Source organism: Gorilla gorilla, chromosome 4 (genome assembly GCF_029281585.2).
Source record: "Gorilla gorilla gorilla isolate KB3781 chromosome 4, NHGRI_mGorGor1-v2.1_pri, whole genome shotgun sequence".
Classification (NCBI taxonomy): Eukaryota; Metazoa; Chordata; class Mammalia; order Primates; family Hominidae; genus Gorilla; species Gorilla gorilla.
Window position 1 is genome coordinate 184882996 of NC_073228.2, and position 15641 is coordinate 184898636.

Below are 15641 nucleotides of genomic sequence, written 5' to 3' on the forward strand. Positions count from 1 at the left end.
AACTACTTTAAATTTCATATGGAACTAAAAAAGAGCCCGCATAGCCAAGACAATCCTCAGCAAAAAGAACAAAACTGAAGGCATCATGCTACATGACTTCAAACTATACTACAAGGCTACAGTAACTAAAACAGCATGGTACTGGTACGAAAACAGACAAATAGACCAACGGAACAGAACAGAGTCCTCAGAAATAACACCACACATCTACAGTCATCTGATCTTTGACAAACCTGTTGAAAAACAAGCAGTGGGGAAAGGATTCCCTATTTAATAAATGGTGTTAGAAAATTGGCTAGCCATATGCAGAAAACTGAAACTGGATTCCTTCCTTGCACCTTATTACAAAAATTAACTCAAGATGGATTAAAGACTTAAACATAAAACCTAAAACCATAAAAACCCTAAAAGAAAACCTAGGCAATACTATTCAGGACATAGGCATGGGCAAAGACTTCATGACTAAAACACCAAAAGCAATGGCAACAAAAGCCAAAATTGACAAATGGTATCTACTTAAACTAAAGAGCTTCTGCACAGCAAAAGAAATGATCATCAGAGTGCACAGGTAACCTACAGATTGCGAGAAAATGTTTGCAATCTATCCATCTGACAAAGGGCTAATATCCAGAATCTACAAAGAAGTTAAACAAATTTACAAGAAAAAAACAATCTGATCAAAAAGTGTGTGAAGGATATGAACAGACACCTCTCAAAAGAACACATTTATATGGCCAACAAACATGAAAAAAAGCTCATCATCACTGGTCATTAGAGAAATGTAAATCAAAACCACAATGAGATACCATCTTGTGCCAGTGAGAATGGTGATCATTAAAAAGTCAGGAAATGACAGATGCTGGAGAGGATGTGAAGAAATAGGAATGCTTTTAGGCCTGTTGGTAGGAGTGTAAATTAGTTCAACCATTGTGGAAGACAGTGTGGTGATTCCTCAAGGATCTAGAACCAGAAATACCATTTGACCCAGCAATCTCATTACTGGGTATATACCCAAAGGATTACAAATCATTCTACTATAAAGACACTTGTACACGTATGTTTATTGTGGCACTGTTCACAATAGCAAAGACTTGGAACCAACCCAAATGCCCATCAATGATAGGCTGGATAAAGAAAATGTGGCACATATATACTATGGAATACTATGCAGCCATAAAAAAGGAGGAGTTCATGTCCTTTGCAGAGACATGGGTGAAGCTGGACACCATCATTCTCAGCAAACTAACACAAGAACAGAAAACCAAACACCGCATGTTCTCACTCATAAGTGGGAGTTGAACAATGAGAACACATGGACACAGGGAGGGGAACATCACACACTGGGGCCTGTCGGAGGGTAGGGAGCTAGGGGAGGGAGGGGTAGCATTAGGAGAATTACTTAATGTTGATGATGGTTTGATGGGTGCAGCAAACCACCATGGCATGTGTATACCTAAACCTGCACGTCCTGCACATGTATCCCAGAACTTAAAATATAATAATAATAATAAAGGGGTATTGAAATTCCCCAGTATTTTTGTTTTGCTATGTTTTTTTCATGTCCACTAATATCTGTTTTATATGTTTACGCACATTGATGTTGGTTGCATGTTTATAATTGTTACAGTCTGATTAACTTATTTGCTTATCATTACTTAAAGACAATCTTAGTCTCTTGTAACAGTTTTTGACTTCTGGCCTACTTTATCTGACATAAATATAGTCACCCCTGCTTTCTTTTTGTTACTGTTTGCATGAAAAAATTCTTTCTTTTCACTTTATTTGTGTCCTTAAGCTTGATCTAGTCTGCCATTGAAGCTCTCTATTGTATTTTTTCATTTCCTTCATTGAATAATCTAGTGGCAAGACGTCTGTTTAATTTTTCTTGATGTCTATTTCTTTGCTGAATTTCTATTTATACCATGATTTTTTTCCTGATTTCTTTCAATTGTCTATATTATCTTGAATCTTGCTGACTTTTTATTTTTTATTTATTTTTTATTTTTTAAATTATACTTTAAGTTTTAGGGTACATGTGCACAACGTGCAAGTTTGTTACATATGTATACATGGGCCATGTTGGTGTGCTGCACCCAGTAACTCGTCATTTAACATTAGGTATATATCCTAATGCTATCCCTCCCCCCTCCCCCCACCCCACAACAGGCCCCGGTGTGTGATGTTCCCCTTCCTGTGTCCATGTGTTCTCATTGTTTGATTCCCACCTATGAGTGAGAACATGCAGTGTTTGGTTTTTTTGTCCTTGCGATAGTTTGCTGAGAATGATGGTTTCCAGCTTCATCCACGTCCCTACAAAGGACATGAACTCATCATTTTTTATGGCTGCATAGTATTCCATGGTGTATATGTGCCACATTTTCTTAATCCAGCTATCATTGTTGGACATTTGGGTTGGTTCCAAGTCTTTGCTATTGTGAATAGTGTCGCAGTAAACATACGTGTGCATGTGTCTTTATAGCAGCATGTTTTATAATCCTTTGGGTATGTCAGTAATGGGATGGCTGGGTCAAATGGTATTTCTAGTTCAAATCTGGCTGACTGTTTAAAATGTTGTTATTATTATTATTATTATTATTATTATTATTATTATTTTGAGATGGAGTCTCACTCTGTCAACCAGGCTGGAGTGCAGTGGCACGATCTCGGCTCACTGCAACCTCCACCTCTCAGATTCAAGCGATTTTCCTGCCTCAGCCTTTTTGGGGAGAGTCATGCTTCTTTGCTTTTTCATGTTTCTTGTGTCCCTGTGTTGATATATGTGCATCTGGTAGAACATTTGCCTCTCCTAACTTATAAAGTAGCTTTTCTAAGAAAAAACTTTCACTTGTTGATAGGTCCTAGGGTGCTGAGTAGGGTGTACTGGCTCTGCTTCTGGCTGGCACAGTAGTGTAGCCTCTGTGAAGCTTCTCAGCTATAACCAATGTCAGTGATAAGTGGATGCCTCAGTGGCCCGTACTGCAGTAATTTGTGGCAGTGGTGGTAGCAAAGTAGATTACACTGAGCTCAGGCACCAAGAGAGCACAACTACTCCACCAGCTCAGGTATAGCTTTCCTCGGGCGGGATGCAGGGCTGGTTTATGTGCTGAGGGAATAAGACCAGTGTTCTGTCTTGGGCATAGCTTTTCTGGAGGTGGGGCACCAGGCCGCATTATGTGCCAAGGGAGCACAGCTGCTCCACCATCTCAGACATTGCTTTCCTGGGGCTGAGTCTGGGGCCCCCAGTTAGTATGCACGCAAGGGGGTATTGTTGCCATTCTGTTGCGCATGGCTTCTCTGGGGGCAAGGTGCTTGGCTCATGCTTGAGAGGGTACAACTGCTTCACCAGGCCAGGCTTGGCTTCCTTGCTGGGTTGGACTGTTTGGTCCTTGGGGGCCAGAGCACCCTGTAGGTTCAGAAGCCTGGGTCATGACTGTTCCACTGGGCCTAGGCTTCGAATGGCCATGGGTGGGGCATAGCTGCCACTAGAATGGAGAGGATAGAGTGCCTCTCGGCAGCTTCATATAAAGGTATTTTGGTCTATATATCCTTGGTAAATCTGTATTTCTGAGACAGCATGAGATCAATAATTTTCTATTCTACTATCTTGCTTACAACATTCAACAACTCATTTCCTTTTTTTTTTATCACAGAGTAATATTCCATTGTACAGATGTACCATAGTTTGTGTATACATTCTATGTATCATTATTGAATGATATCTGGTTGCATACATTTTTGGCAATTATGAATAAAGCTGCTATAAACATTCATGTGCAATTTTTCATGTGGACATATGTTTTCAAGTCATTTAGGTGAATAAAAAGCAGTGCAGTTGCTGGATTAGGTGATAAAAGTATGTTTAATTTTGCAGGAAATTGCTGAACTGTCTTCTAGAACGACCGTACCGTTCTGCATTCCTGTCAGCAATCAATGAGAATTCCTGTCGCTCCACATCCTCACCAGCATTTGGTGTTGTCGGCGTTCTAGATTTTAGACTAAATGCAGTGTTTTCATTTTGTCCTATTCTAGATGCTAACTTTTATTGTGATTTGGTCTCGTGAGTTGTTTTAAATTGTGTTACATAAGAATTTCTTAGTGTATAGAGTTTCCTATGTTTTTGAATTACTTTTTAATTTTAATTGCATTATGATTAGAGTGTGTTTATTTTGGTGGTTATCTGTGGAAATTTTCATTCTGATCTAGTTAAGTGGTGACTTTGTGAGTTTCCGTGTGCTTAAAAAGACTGCAAATCTCTCATTGTGGCTGCCCTGGAACTTCGTTTATGTAATAAATAAGTTTCCTCATGTCTGAACCTGCCCAGGCACCTTTCCCAATGTATCAGATGTTTAACACTAAGGATCTGTTTTGTTCTGGAAAGTTATTTTTATCTGGCCTCATGATTACAGTCCTGGCCCTGAACTTCAGACAATGGAGGGGTAAGCAAAATGACCTCAGACTGTGCCAGGAAATGTCAAGTCACCTGCTGTAGGCTGCTACTAATGGAGCATGGCCTATTTACTTGGACACCAAACTATCCAGTGCTAACATGAGGTTCTTTCAGGACTAGATCCCATGGCCATACAGCCCTGCCTGCCAGATTGGATGTGAAAAGTATTTCCGCATCTGACATTCCTGTTTCACCCACACAGGGCATCGTTTTGCCCAGGACAAAGTTCACCTCCAATCTTATCCACACTATTTCTATCTTTGCTTCCTTGATAAGAGATAGACATTTATGCAGTGGTTCAAAGTCTAGAGTCCCTACACTTCTGGCACATGACAGCCGTGTCTCGATGGAGTAGACTCTCAGAACAGCGCAGTTTGCCCTCCGCTCACGCACAGCCTCTCCGTGGTTTCCGCACCTTGAGCACTAGGCCAGTTCTCCTCTTCTCTCTAATCCATCCGTCACCTCTCCTGTCATCCATTTCCATGCCGTGAGGTCCATTCACAGAACACATCCATGGCTCTCATGCTCAGTTTGGTTCTGAGTCTCCTCAAGCTGGGATCAGGTAAGACTCATCTTTGTTTCCTCCTTACTAACTAACAGTTTGAGTTCTTTAGCTACAATGGTTGCAGCATAATGGAATGAAGGCATCTTTGTCGTTTCCATTCCTTTGGCTTCTCCTAGCCTCAGCCTGGGGAAGGATCAGGCGCTGTGGAAACAATTATAGTAGCCCCCAAATAATGGAAACACGGGTGTTGAAGACGCACCGTGATCGTAGACGGGGACACACCTAACGTGTTAAGGTGAATAAATCCAGTGTTTGTCCCAGATGGGCTGAGTGGTGTAGGCAGGGTTATTAGAGCACCAAGGTTGCTGACATGGATGTCCAGCTGGGAAGAGACACAGTTAGGATTTTTGGGGAAAAGACAATGTATCCAGTTAAAGACATGCTGAGTTAGAAATGTCTGTGGTATGAGACACGAGGCTGGAGGAAGGTGTACAGGTCTTGAGGTGAGAAATTAGCTGAAACCTGGCATACTCTGGGAAGAAATCCACTCTTCTTTCTCCTTCCAGTTACTGTTAACACAGAACCGAGTATATAGGATGTTGAGTGATTGAATACAATTCACAGAGGAAACTTGAGGTTGGAGTAGAATGCTGGTGGCTAGATGGTCAGTACCCAGCCACAGAAGATTCGATTGACTGTGTTCACTTTCTGTCTGTGAAGGTTCATCCTGCCACCTGTCCACCTATATCTTTTTTGCTAAATGAAGCTAAGAAAACAGAAATAAGGGCAATCAAAACATAGAGCATGTTTCCCTAAAACAAAAACCCATATGTGTTACTAACAGGAGACGCTCTCGTTTCAGTTTGTTTTCATTTATTTTCTGACGAGCTTCTTTGTCCTCGTCTGTTTCCCTTCTGTTTCCAGGTGAGGCAGCAGGACATCCTGGAAATGATCTTGGAGACAAAAAGATTTTATTTTTAAAAACTCTGATTTCATTTTCTTGTGAGCTTTATTGTTCACAGCTTCCTTAGGTGTTGGTTTGCTTATGATGACATGGAGATACGATCACATTCCTGCTGGGGCTGTGGTGAGGACTGCATGAGCTTGTGCATGTAGAGTGCACACAGCTGCACGGGTGCATGGCATGTTGCAGCAACAGTCTTGTTCCTTTCTTATTTTCAAGGGAAGGAAGTGGAAGGAGTGAAAGGAGATGTTATAGGCAAGAGAGGTGACAGCAGCAAGGGCTGGCCGGAGAAACGGAGGTACCCTGAAAAATGTTTCCTTGCCTCGAGAGCCCCACACAGCCCTGAAGGCAGCATCCATAGCAGCCCAGCTGGCATACGCTGGGTCCCCAAACCTGACCTAAGACAAGGGCCTTCCTGCCAGTGATTCGTTGAGCAGGTGATTCTGGGAAACAAAGTGAGGGAGTGCAGAGAGTGAAGCCAGTAGGGGGAAAGCCATAGAGGGTGCGCTAATGAGCAGGTTGCTGCGGTGGCAACTGGGACCCAGTCCCACTGGGACCTTTGGAGGAACTTTATAGATGGTGGCTCAGAGTCATTCCAACATCTACTGTCTCCTTTCCCCACTGGGTGAGATGTGCCGCCTGGGACTGCTAAAATCTCAAACCTTCTGAGCTGCCTTGTGCCAGGGCTAAGTAGGTTCCAAAGGTTGCAGGAAGCCCTCAGCAGAGAGGCAGAGGCCAGGCTCCAGGGGCGGAGCTGTCAGCAGGCAGGGAAATGCCCATCCCATTCCAGGGGGACTCAGGGTTGGGTGGTGAGGAGCAGGGCCTCAACATCTGCTACACCAGGTCAGCAGCTGGTCAGACACCAGGCTGCAAAGTCACGCCTCATTTAATAATACTCTTAAAGATGCATGAGTGAAATACATTTCAGCAAGATTTATAAAATGTAATTAAACTAAAAAATTAGTGCTAAAATGAAAAAGTATCCACTGATCTAGAAATTCACACATGGGATCCACTTTGCCTCTGATGCACATGCAGACAGCACACACAGGTATATCCATATACCATAAATGGATACATGTGAATGAATCAAGAGACACTGCCAGTCAAAGGGGGTGGGTACTTAGAAGGTGAAGGGAGTGGGCCTCCATAGCCTGTGGTCTCTAAGAAGCAATGTAATCCTTACAGGGTAGTAAGAGTGATTTACACCAGGAAAATCACTCAAATGATTGTTAAACAGATGAGCAAGTAAGAAAGGAAATGGGGCTCACCGTTCACATGCGTAACTGTTTGTGGAGCCTGTTCTGTGTGACCGGCTCTGTGCCGATCAAGTGGGTACTATGCTGAGCAAGAAAATCTGGCCCTGTCCCCACAGAGCCAAGAGCTGTGCATCAGGCCCTGTCCCCACAGAGCCAAGAGCTGTGCATCAGGTCCTGTCCCCACAGAGCCAAGAGCTGTGCATCAGGCCGTGTCCCCACAGAGCCAAGAGCTGTGCAGGGGAGGCTCACGGAAAACATGTAATTGTCACACTTGAAGTAAGACAATGAAGAAAGTTTCAAAATCGAGGTGAGGACATACATGTACCAAGAATTTTTTTTTTAGAAAAATGAAGGCAAGACATGTTGACAAAGCACTAGGTGAACCACCTTTCAGTGCTAAAATAAAGTGGAAAAAATAACTACACAAGCATAAAAGGCACATGCTATGGAAAATATAAGTCATACGTGAATGTGCTAAAGAACAAATTTACAGAAAACAGACTGCAAAATCTTGTTTCAGTGTCATAGCATGTCTTTCAGAACTTGGCAGAACAAGCAGATTTTCAAAAAAACTAAGGAAGTACAAATAATTGTGTGCACCATGGGCAGAAATGAAACATTCCTCTATAGTAGCCATAAAATATTGATATAATATTGTGCTTGAAGGAAACCTTAACAAATTGCCGCAAACTGGAGACTTTATGGCCCATACTCTTCTCTGGGTCATTAGAAAGACGTCAACTTTGGTTTTTAGCAAGGACGATGGAAATGGGGATGTTTGGGGTTTTTTTTTTAATTGAAGCAAATGGGCAGATGGGAGAGAATGTGGCAACAGAATCTCCTGGAATCAAAGGGTCTACATTCAGAAAGAGACTTTTTCCTCTGGATAACATGGTTTTCTCATCTTAAAAATAAAAACATTAATAATACACATTTCTGCAGGTGCTCCTGAAGACCGAATGAAGTAACTGATGTGGACATGGTTTGTCAAACGTAAGGAGATACACAAATGCAAGTCACTGGCTTTAGAAATAGGATTGTGATGAATGTTTCCCCCTGACACACATCTCCAGCCCAGCCCAATGGAGCCCTGAGTAGGTCACACTATAAAGGGTTTTGATGATTTATCTTTTGTATGTCTTTCCACAGGGCAGTGGCAGGTGTTTGGGCCAGACAAGCCTGTCCAGGCCTTGGTGGGGGAGGACGCAGCATTCTCCTGTTTCCTGTCTCCTAAGACCAATGCAGAGGCCATGGAAGTGCGGTTCTTCAGGGGCCAGTTCTCTAGCGTGGTCCACCTCTACAGGGACGGGGAGGACCAGCCATTTATGCAGATGCCACAGTATCAAGGCAGGACAAAACTGGTGAAGGATTCTATTGCGGAGGGGCACATCTCTCTGAGGCTGGAAAACATTACTGTGTTGAATGCTGGCCTCTATGGGTGCCGGATTAGTTCCCAGTCTTACTACCAGAAGGCCATCTGGGAGCTACAGGTGTCAGGTCAGTTTCATATTTCATAACTTAGTTGTCCCAAAGAACCATCCTGGACTTTATAAGTGTTTTTTTCAATAAGGAAATTTTAAAATTTTAGGTCATTTAGTTAGAAGGCAGCATTCTATACTCTACGTTCCTTCTGTCTTATGTGTATAGTTCTATGTATTTTGTCACATGTTTAAATTCAGGTAACCACCATCACATCAAGGTATAGAACTACCCCATCATCACGAAGATCTCCCTCTGTCACCCCTTCATGGTCACACCCACCCCTTCTCAGCCCCTGCCTGGGGTTTTCCATCTCCCTGATGCTGTAATTTCAAGAATGTTACATACACAGCTTCACACCACAGGTGACCTTTTGAGATTGACTTTTTAAATTCAGCATAATGCTCTTGCGATCTATCCAAATTATTGCTCGTATCAATACTTTATTTCTTTTTTTCCCCACTGTCAAAATAGTTTTCCTTATGACCATTTATTTTTAAATTAACAAATACAAATTCCTGCTCACTTGTCCTACAAATTTTTTGTTTATCTGATACAGCAGGGAGCAAACGTCAGCTCCAGGAAGCTGTGACTTCCCCTGACAATCAGTTGCTCAGTGCTCTGTGTTAACTTGACCATACTTCCATAGTCACACCCTTCACAATGAAATGTATTTGGCGAGGCTGGGTGCAGTGGCTCAAGCCTGTAATCCCAACGCCTTGAGAGGCTGAGACAGAAGGATTGCTTGAGTCACGGAGCTCGAGACCAGCCTGGGCGTATGGTAAGACCTCATCTCTATTAAAAAAAAAAAAAGAAGAAGATGAAAGAAGGAAAAAACAGAAATTTATTGTTTACAGTTGTTGCCGTGTGCAGTCAGTGAGTTGTGAATAATCTGTGTCCTGATTAAAAACCTGTGAGTGGGGCTGCTCTGACGGTAGTGGATTATCCGAACTTAGCAGTGTCACTACAATTGGCCTACGACTCCCCACTGCTAAATTTGACTAACTTAAATTTTTTTAAAAACCACTATGAGTGATATTTCAGGCCTGATGATAGGCAATTTCCAAAAGCGTTTCCTGGAAGGCCTCCTCCTCATAGCAGACTTGGAGTACAACCAATGCTTTGCAGTCTCTGAGGAGAGTTTCAGGTGAGCCCTCAGGCCTGGCTAAGCTGTCCTGGTCTTTACATGTTTGCATTTCTAGCCCAGGCATTTTAATTCTCAGAATCTCAGGCCTTGGGCAGGACTTTCAAGTGCCTTATATCAAGGAGGAGAATGTGGAGTCCTAATTAGGGAAAAGGAGTCAGGCTGGCAGGACCAGGTGAAAGCAGAAAGAAAAAAAAAAAGGAAATAAACTATAAACATGCCTTTCTTCATGTCTAGAAAATTTAAACAAAAGAGACAGCAGATAAGCTACAGGTCTGCCTTTCTTCGTCATCCTGGACATACAGTCCAGGATATATGGCCCAGAACATTTGGCCTTCCTGCCCAGATAACATACATAACTCACAGACTTCCTGCTTATCATCAAACACCTCAATTTATCAAATATCCCAGCTGACAAAAGAATGTAAGTTAGGCTCCCTGCTACCTTGGCATTATCAATCAGCCCAAGCTCCATTCTATAAAATCCCCGAGCCTTTTTTTTCTTGCAGTTAGCTTCCCTCATGCTAACTTGCCTATCGCCTTCCTTGCAAAGTACTTTCCTACTTTCTCTAATAAATCTGCCTTTCTCTACCTACAACCATCTTGGTAAATTCTTTTACCCCCACACCACTGGCTGCCATTCCCCCGTGACAGAAAAGGCAAACTCCAAGACACTTTCCTCTACTCTGTCTTAGTATCCAGTATCTTACACTCTAATTCCTCCTCCCTACACCTCCTCCTGAGCTCAGGATTCATAAAGCTGTGAAGCCTTTTGTTCAGCACTCCATCACTAGTGAGTCAGCCCCACACGTGTGATGATCCATCTGCCCCTCAACTGGAATTCCACTTCATGGGGGAGGATGAGACAGGGAGGGGTTGGCATCTTCCTTGGTTTAGCTCTTCCTTTTGTAGCAACTGATTAGAGGCTTCACTATTACTTTAATTTGGATCATCGTTCCTTTGGTCTGTTACTCCTACACCTGGCAGCTCAGCACTCTCTCTACTTTAGCTGAGCTCCTGATAAGTTTCTCATAGAAGCAGTTTTGTCTTACTTCATCATGACTGGTGCTTAGGAATAGCCACGCATACACAGTAGTTGCTAAAAAATGGCAACGAACAAAGGCCATGGGAAGGCTTTTGCCAAAGGTCGTGGTTTTAGTGTTTGTGTGTGTAAGAGAGAGAATGGGTGGGGAGTGGACTGAATGCACCTGACTCAGAATTGCTGTGGCTTTGGGATATGATCTTTGCTTTCAACTCTTCCCTGTTTTCTCCCCAGCACTGGGCTCAGTTCCTCTCATTTCCATTGTGGGATATGTTGATAGAGACATCCAGCTACTCTGTCAGTCCTCGGGCTGGTTCCCCCGGCCCACAGCGAAGTGGAAAGGTCCACAAGGACAGGATTTGTCCACAGACTCCAGGACAAACAGAGACATGCATGGCCTGTTTGATGTGGAGATCTCTCTGACCGTCCAAGAGAACGCCGGGAGCATATCCTGTTCCATGCAGCACGCTCATCTGAGCCGAGAGGTGGAATCCAGGGTACAGATAGGAGGTGAGTAGGGAGGGGAGGAGAAGAGAAGGAGGGGTGGATGCTTCAGTAACTCAGAGGGAGGACAGGAGCCTCCATCTTGGCATTACTGTTTTATCTTTCTCAGTTCTGATGATTTATTTTAAAAGTTTAAAATCAATGAGATGTAAAAGTAAAGTTATAAACATTTGGTTAGGTGGAAACAGAATTGTTTACAATTCCAGGGGAGTAGAATTAAGTATTTCCTTCAGCTGTGACGTAACCCTGTGATGGTTAATTTTTTGGGTCCACTTGACTGGATCACGATTTGCTCAGGTTTGGTGAAGTATTATTCAGGATGCTTCTGTGAGGGTGTTTACACATAAGATTCATATTTGAATTGGTAAACTGAGTAAAGAAGATTGCCCTCCATAATGCGGGTGGGCTTATCCAATCAGCTGAAGACCTGAATAGAACAAAAGGTTGACCCTCCCCTGAGTGAGAGAACGATCTTGCATGGTAGCCTTTTAACTGGGACACTGGCTCTTCCTGGCCTCAGAGCAGGCTGCTGGCCTTCAGACTCAAACTGAACCACTGGCTCTTTCTATGTCTTGAGCCTGCGGACTTTTGGACAGGAGTGACACCGTTGGCTCTTCTGGTTCTCAGGTCTTCTGGTTTCAACGTAAATGAACCATTGGCTCTCCTGGGGCTCCAGATTGCTGACTCACCCATGAGTTGGGACCTAAAAGAGCTTCCATGATGTATGCAAGCCAATTCTTTATACTAAATCTCTCTGTCTCTCCTCTTCCTTTCTCTCTTTATCTCCATCTTTCTCTCTCAAATATATAGAAACAACAGGATGTATATATATATGTATGTGTGTATACATCCTAGTGGTTCTGTTACTCTGGAGAACTCTCACTAATACAGATTTGGTACCAAGAGTATTTCTAGAGAAAAAGAATTTTAGGGATAACTTTTCAGTCATCCCTAAAATTCTAAAATTCTCTGAGCTGGGATTACTGTGTACACCTGTAGTTCCAGCTACTCAGGAGGCTGAGGTGGGAAAATCACTTGAGCCTAGGAGTTTGAGGCCAGCCTACACAACATAGCAAGACCCTGTCTTCAAACAAACAAAACAGAAAGCACTGAAAGTTCATGTTGTGATCTAGCAATACAGATATGCAAAATTTCACCATTTGCGACCCATAATTAACCATGGGTTGACTGGTATATGATATTTTCAAACATGTGTGTCGACCTAGTGAATAAGATGAGATTGGCTGCTTGCTCCCAGTCTTGCTAGAAAAAGTGAGGAAAGTGACGGAAGGAAATATGAGCGGAGCAATTTGAATTCTGAGTTTCTTGGTGTTGCATAAATAACCTGAAAGCTTCCATGAGTGCCCTGAAAGAGACCCTTATTTTCTGTAGCCACAGGGCTAAGATTGCTGAAAACCAAATTGAGAACTCATTCTGTGACTGGCTGAACGACAATGGAAATCCAAACCTGTTCCTCAGGGTATCTGTCAATGTGAGGGGACATTGACTGGGAAGAAATGAGATTCAGAAAGTTGAAATGGGGATGTATGGGAAGACTGATGAAGCTGGGGACATTGAGCCTCAAATGCTGATGAGTCTTTGCCAGTGAAAGCAGTCTCAGTCTCTCTATGTCAGTTAGAAATAGCCTCTCCACCTTCATCTCAGGGGATTAACCCTGCATTGCCCAAAGAAACTGTAATGGCCTCTCTCCTGAGGCAGTCACCATGCAAGACAATGCTGATGCTAAGCAGGACCCACCCCTACCATCCCTCTTTGCTTCTAGATCTGTACCTAGGCTCAAGTTTCAGCAGGACCCTAAAGTTGGAAACAATGCATGACTCATTAGAAAGTGTACTACACTCCAAAAGAGCTAGTTGGTTTTTCTAATCTATACAGACCAGAAATCCAGAGAATCCATGCCAAATGATATTAAGGGTGTAAGGTGGTGGTACAAGGACATAAGGTTGGCTCAAACCACATGTCATGGCCTCACTAATCAGAGATCCTGCATTTAATGTTGCAGCTCAGAGTGTTAGAAAGGCCTCTATAGTTTGGTTGGCTGAAGCATGGATCAAAATGTGGCCCACAGAGAGTGACAGGTAGGCATGCTGTTAGGAGCCTTTGCCAGGCCCCTGTAAGTGAATCACAGCACAGGCCCTCAGGATTTGGAAGCAGAGCCCTGCCATTCTCTACGAATAACTACTCTTCTTTTGAAAAATACATCTTGGGCTAGACCTTAGGAAAGACTGAACACTTAATCGTGGGCCGCCAAGTTGCAATGTGACTTGAATCAGTAAGAATACAGAATACTTGAACTACAAATTAACAAACCCAATTTAATAGATATTCTTAGAAGGCTGCACCCATCACAAAGCATTGGAAGCACACACAGACCATAAATTAACTCTCATCAGGCTCAAGCACATAAAATGGTTTACAAAAACTTTGAAGAAAATGGTATTGCGATATGGTTGTAGTGTTGTGTCTTCTCCAAAATTCATGTTGAAACGAAATCCCCAATGCAGCACTATTAAGAGGTGGGCTTTTTAGGAGGTGATTAAGTCCTGAGGACGATGCCCATATGAATGGGTTAGCGCCTTATAAAAGGATTTAAGGGGGTGAACTTACCCTTTCCACCCCTTCTGCCATGTGAGGGACACAGTGTTCATCGCCTTCAGGGGACACAGCAACAAGGAGCCATCTTGAAACAGAGGGCAGTCCTCATCATATGCCAAATCTGTTAATACTTGACCTTGGACTTCCCAGCCTCCAGAACTATGAGAAATACATTTCTATTGTTTATAAATGAGCCAGTCTGTAGTATTTTGTTATAGCAGCACAAATGGACAAAGACTGGTATGATTCAAATGATGATTTCTAATCACAATATAATTAAATTCAATGAGAAAAAGAAAAACAATTTAATATTCATATATGTTTGAAACTTTCAAAACATACTTCAAAAATAACTAAGTGGTCATTGAAAAAGTCATCACGATAATTAAAAGTGTCTTAGGACTGAATGATAATGAAACTATACATACAAACTATCACACAACTATACCTTTTAAGAAGTGACATGATTAGGATGGTGAAATGGAGTTTTCAGTTCTCAAACTCCCACAGAAACACTAATTTTAACAACTACCATGAACAAAAGTATTTTTGTAGGAGTCTAGGAAGCCACTTGAGAGGTTCCAACTGGTTGGTCAGGCAAAAAAGCCAAGAACAGATGCATGGAGGAGGGTAAGAACTGTTCCCTTCTACCCGCCTCACTGCTCTTCCGAGGTAACTCAGTGCCAAGAGAGACTCCCTCAGCCCACAATTTTTGCCATGGGGAACGTGAGAGCAAAGTGAATGTCCAGATTCCCCAGGCTTGTGGGATGCTGCCCAGGAAACCCATTTCTGTCTCACTTAATGCAGAACACTGAGGGGACCATGTGGCTGAATCATCTGGGGGCAGCTAGGAGCAGGGAAAGAGGAGGGGGCTTATGGCATCCAGTGCATGGACCTGAACAACAAGCAGCAGAACCTACTGGCCAGCCCCTGCACTCTACTAGAGGCCCACCTCACAACCTGCTGACTACCCAACCAGCTGCTATGTGCCCCCAGCCCTCCACACACCATCCCTGTGGCTAGAACCTCTTGGTCCATCACAGTGGGGCACGTGCTTCCCTGCAGAGAGGGTGCCTGAGCCTCAGCAGATGTGCATACAAACTTCTGCAGTGAGAACACAGATAGCAATCAGCTTGACTCTGCTGGATTGAGAGAAGGTGCACAATCTTGAGTATTTTAGGGAATTGCCCTAGGGATAAATAAATGCAAGGCTCTCAGCAGCCAGCCTGCTTTGCAGGACTGAGAAAAGAAAATCCCAAGACTTCCTCTCACCAAGAAGGAACAAGAAAAGTAAAGCAGGTACATCCATAAAAAAGATCTGAGAGACTTCCAGAGTATCTAGCCAGGCTGACTGGTCAAGGTCTTTGTCTACCAAAGTCTGCCAGTACAGACTGGAGGAGGAGGAGTGACAGAAAGACAAAATATACTGTCAAACAGATTCACAGCACATTAAAAGATTCATTTACCGTGATTAAGTGAGCTTTATCCTTGGAACATAAGGATGGTTCAACATATGCAAATCAATAAATATTACACTAACAGAATGAAAGAAAAAACAATATGATCATCTCAATAGATGCAGAAAAAGCATTTGGCAACATTCAACACCCTTTCATGACAAAACCAACTTTCAACAAATTAGGTACAGAAGCAATGTAGCTCAACACAATAAAGGCCATAC

General features: G+C 43.0%; 2 protein-coding genes across 2 annotated transcripts in view; one reads left to right on the top strand and one right to left on the bottom strand.

Moving 5' to 3' along the window:
• The window catches only part of ZFP62 (ZFP62 zinc finger protein), a 60902-nt gene extending 46833 nt beyond the window's left edge, over positions 1-14069 (bottom strand). The window contains exon 1 of the mRNA XM_063707081.1: positions 13973-14069. The gene's annotated coding sequence lies outside the window, so the exon portion shown is untranslated. The remainder of the gene's footprint in view (positions 1-13972) is intronic.
• LOC101131099 (butyrophilin-like protein 8) overlaps positions 4961-15641 on the top strand; it is a 42339-nt gene continuing 31658 nt past the window's right edge. The window contains exons 1-3 of the mRNA XM_019026501.4: positions 4961-5009; positions 8325-8672; positions 11075-11350. Of these exons, the coding sequence (XP_018882046.4) occupies positions 4961-5009; positions 8325-8672; positions 11075-11350 (673 nt within the window). The remainder of the gene's footprint in view (positions 5010-8324; positions 8673-11074; positions 11351-15641) is intronic.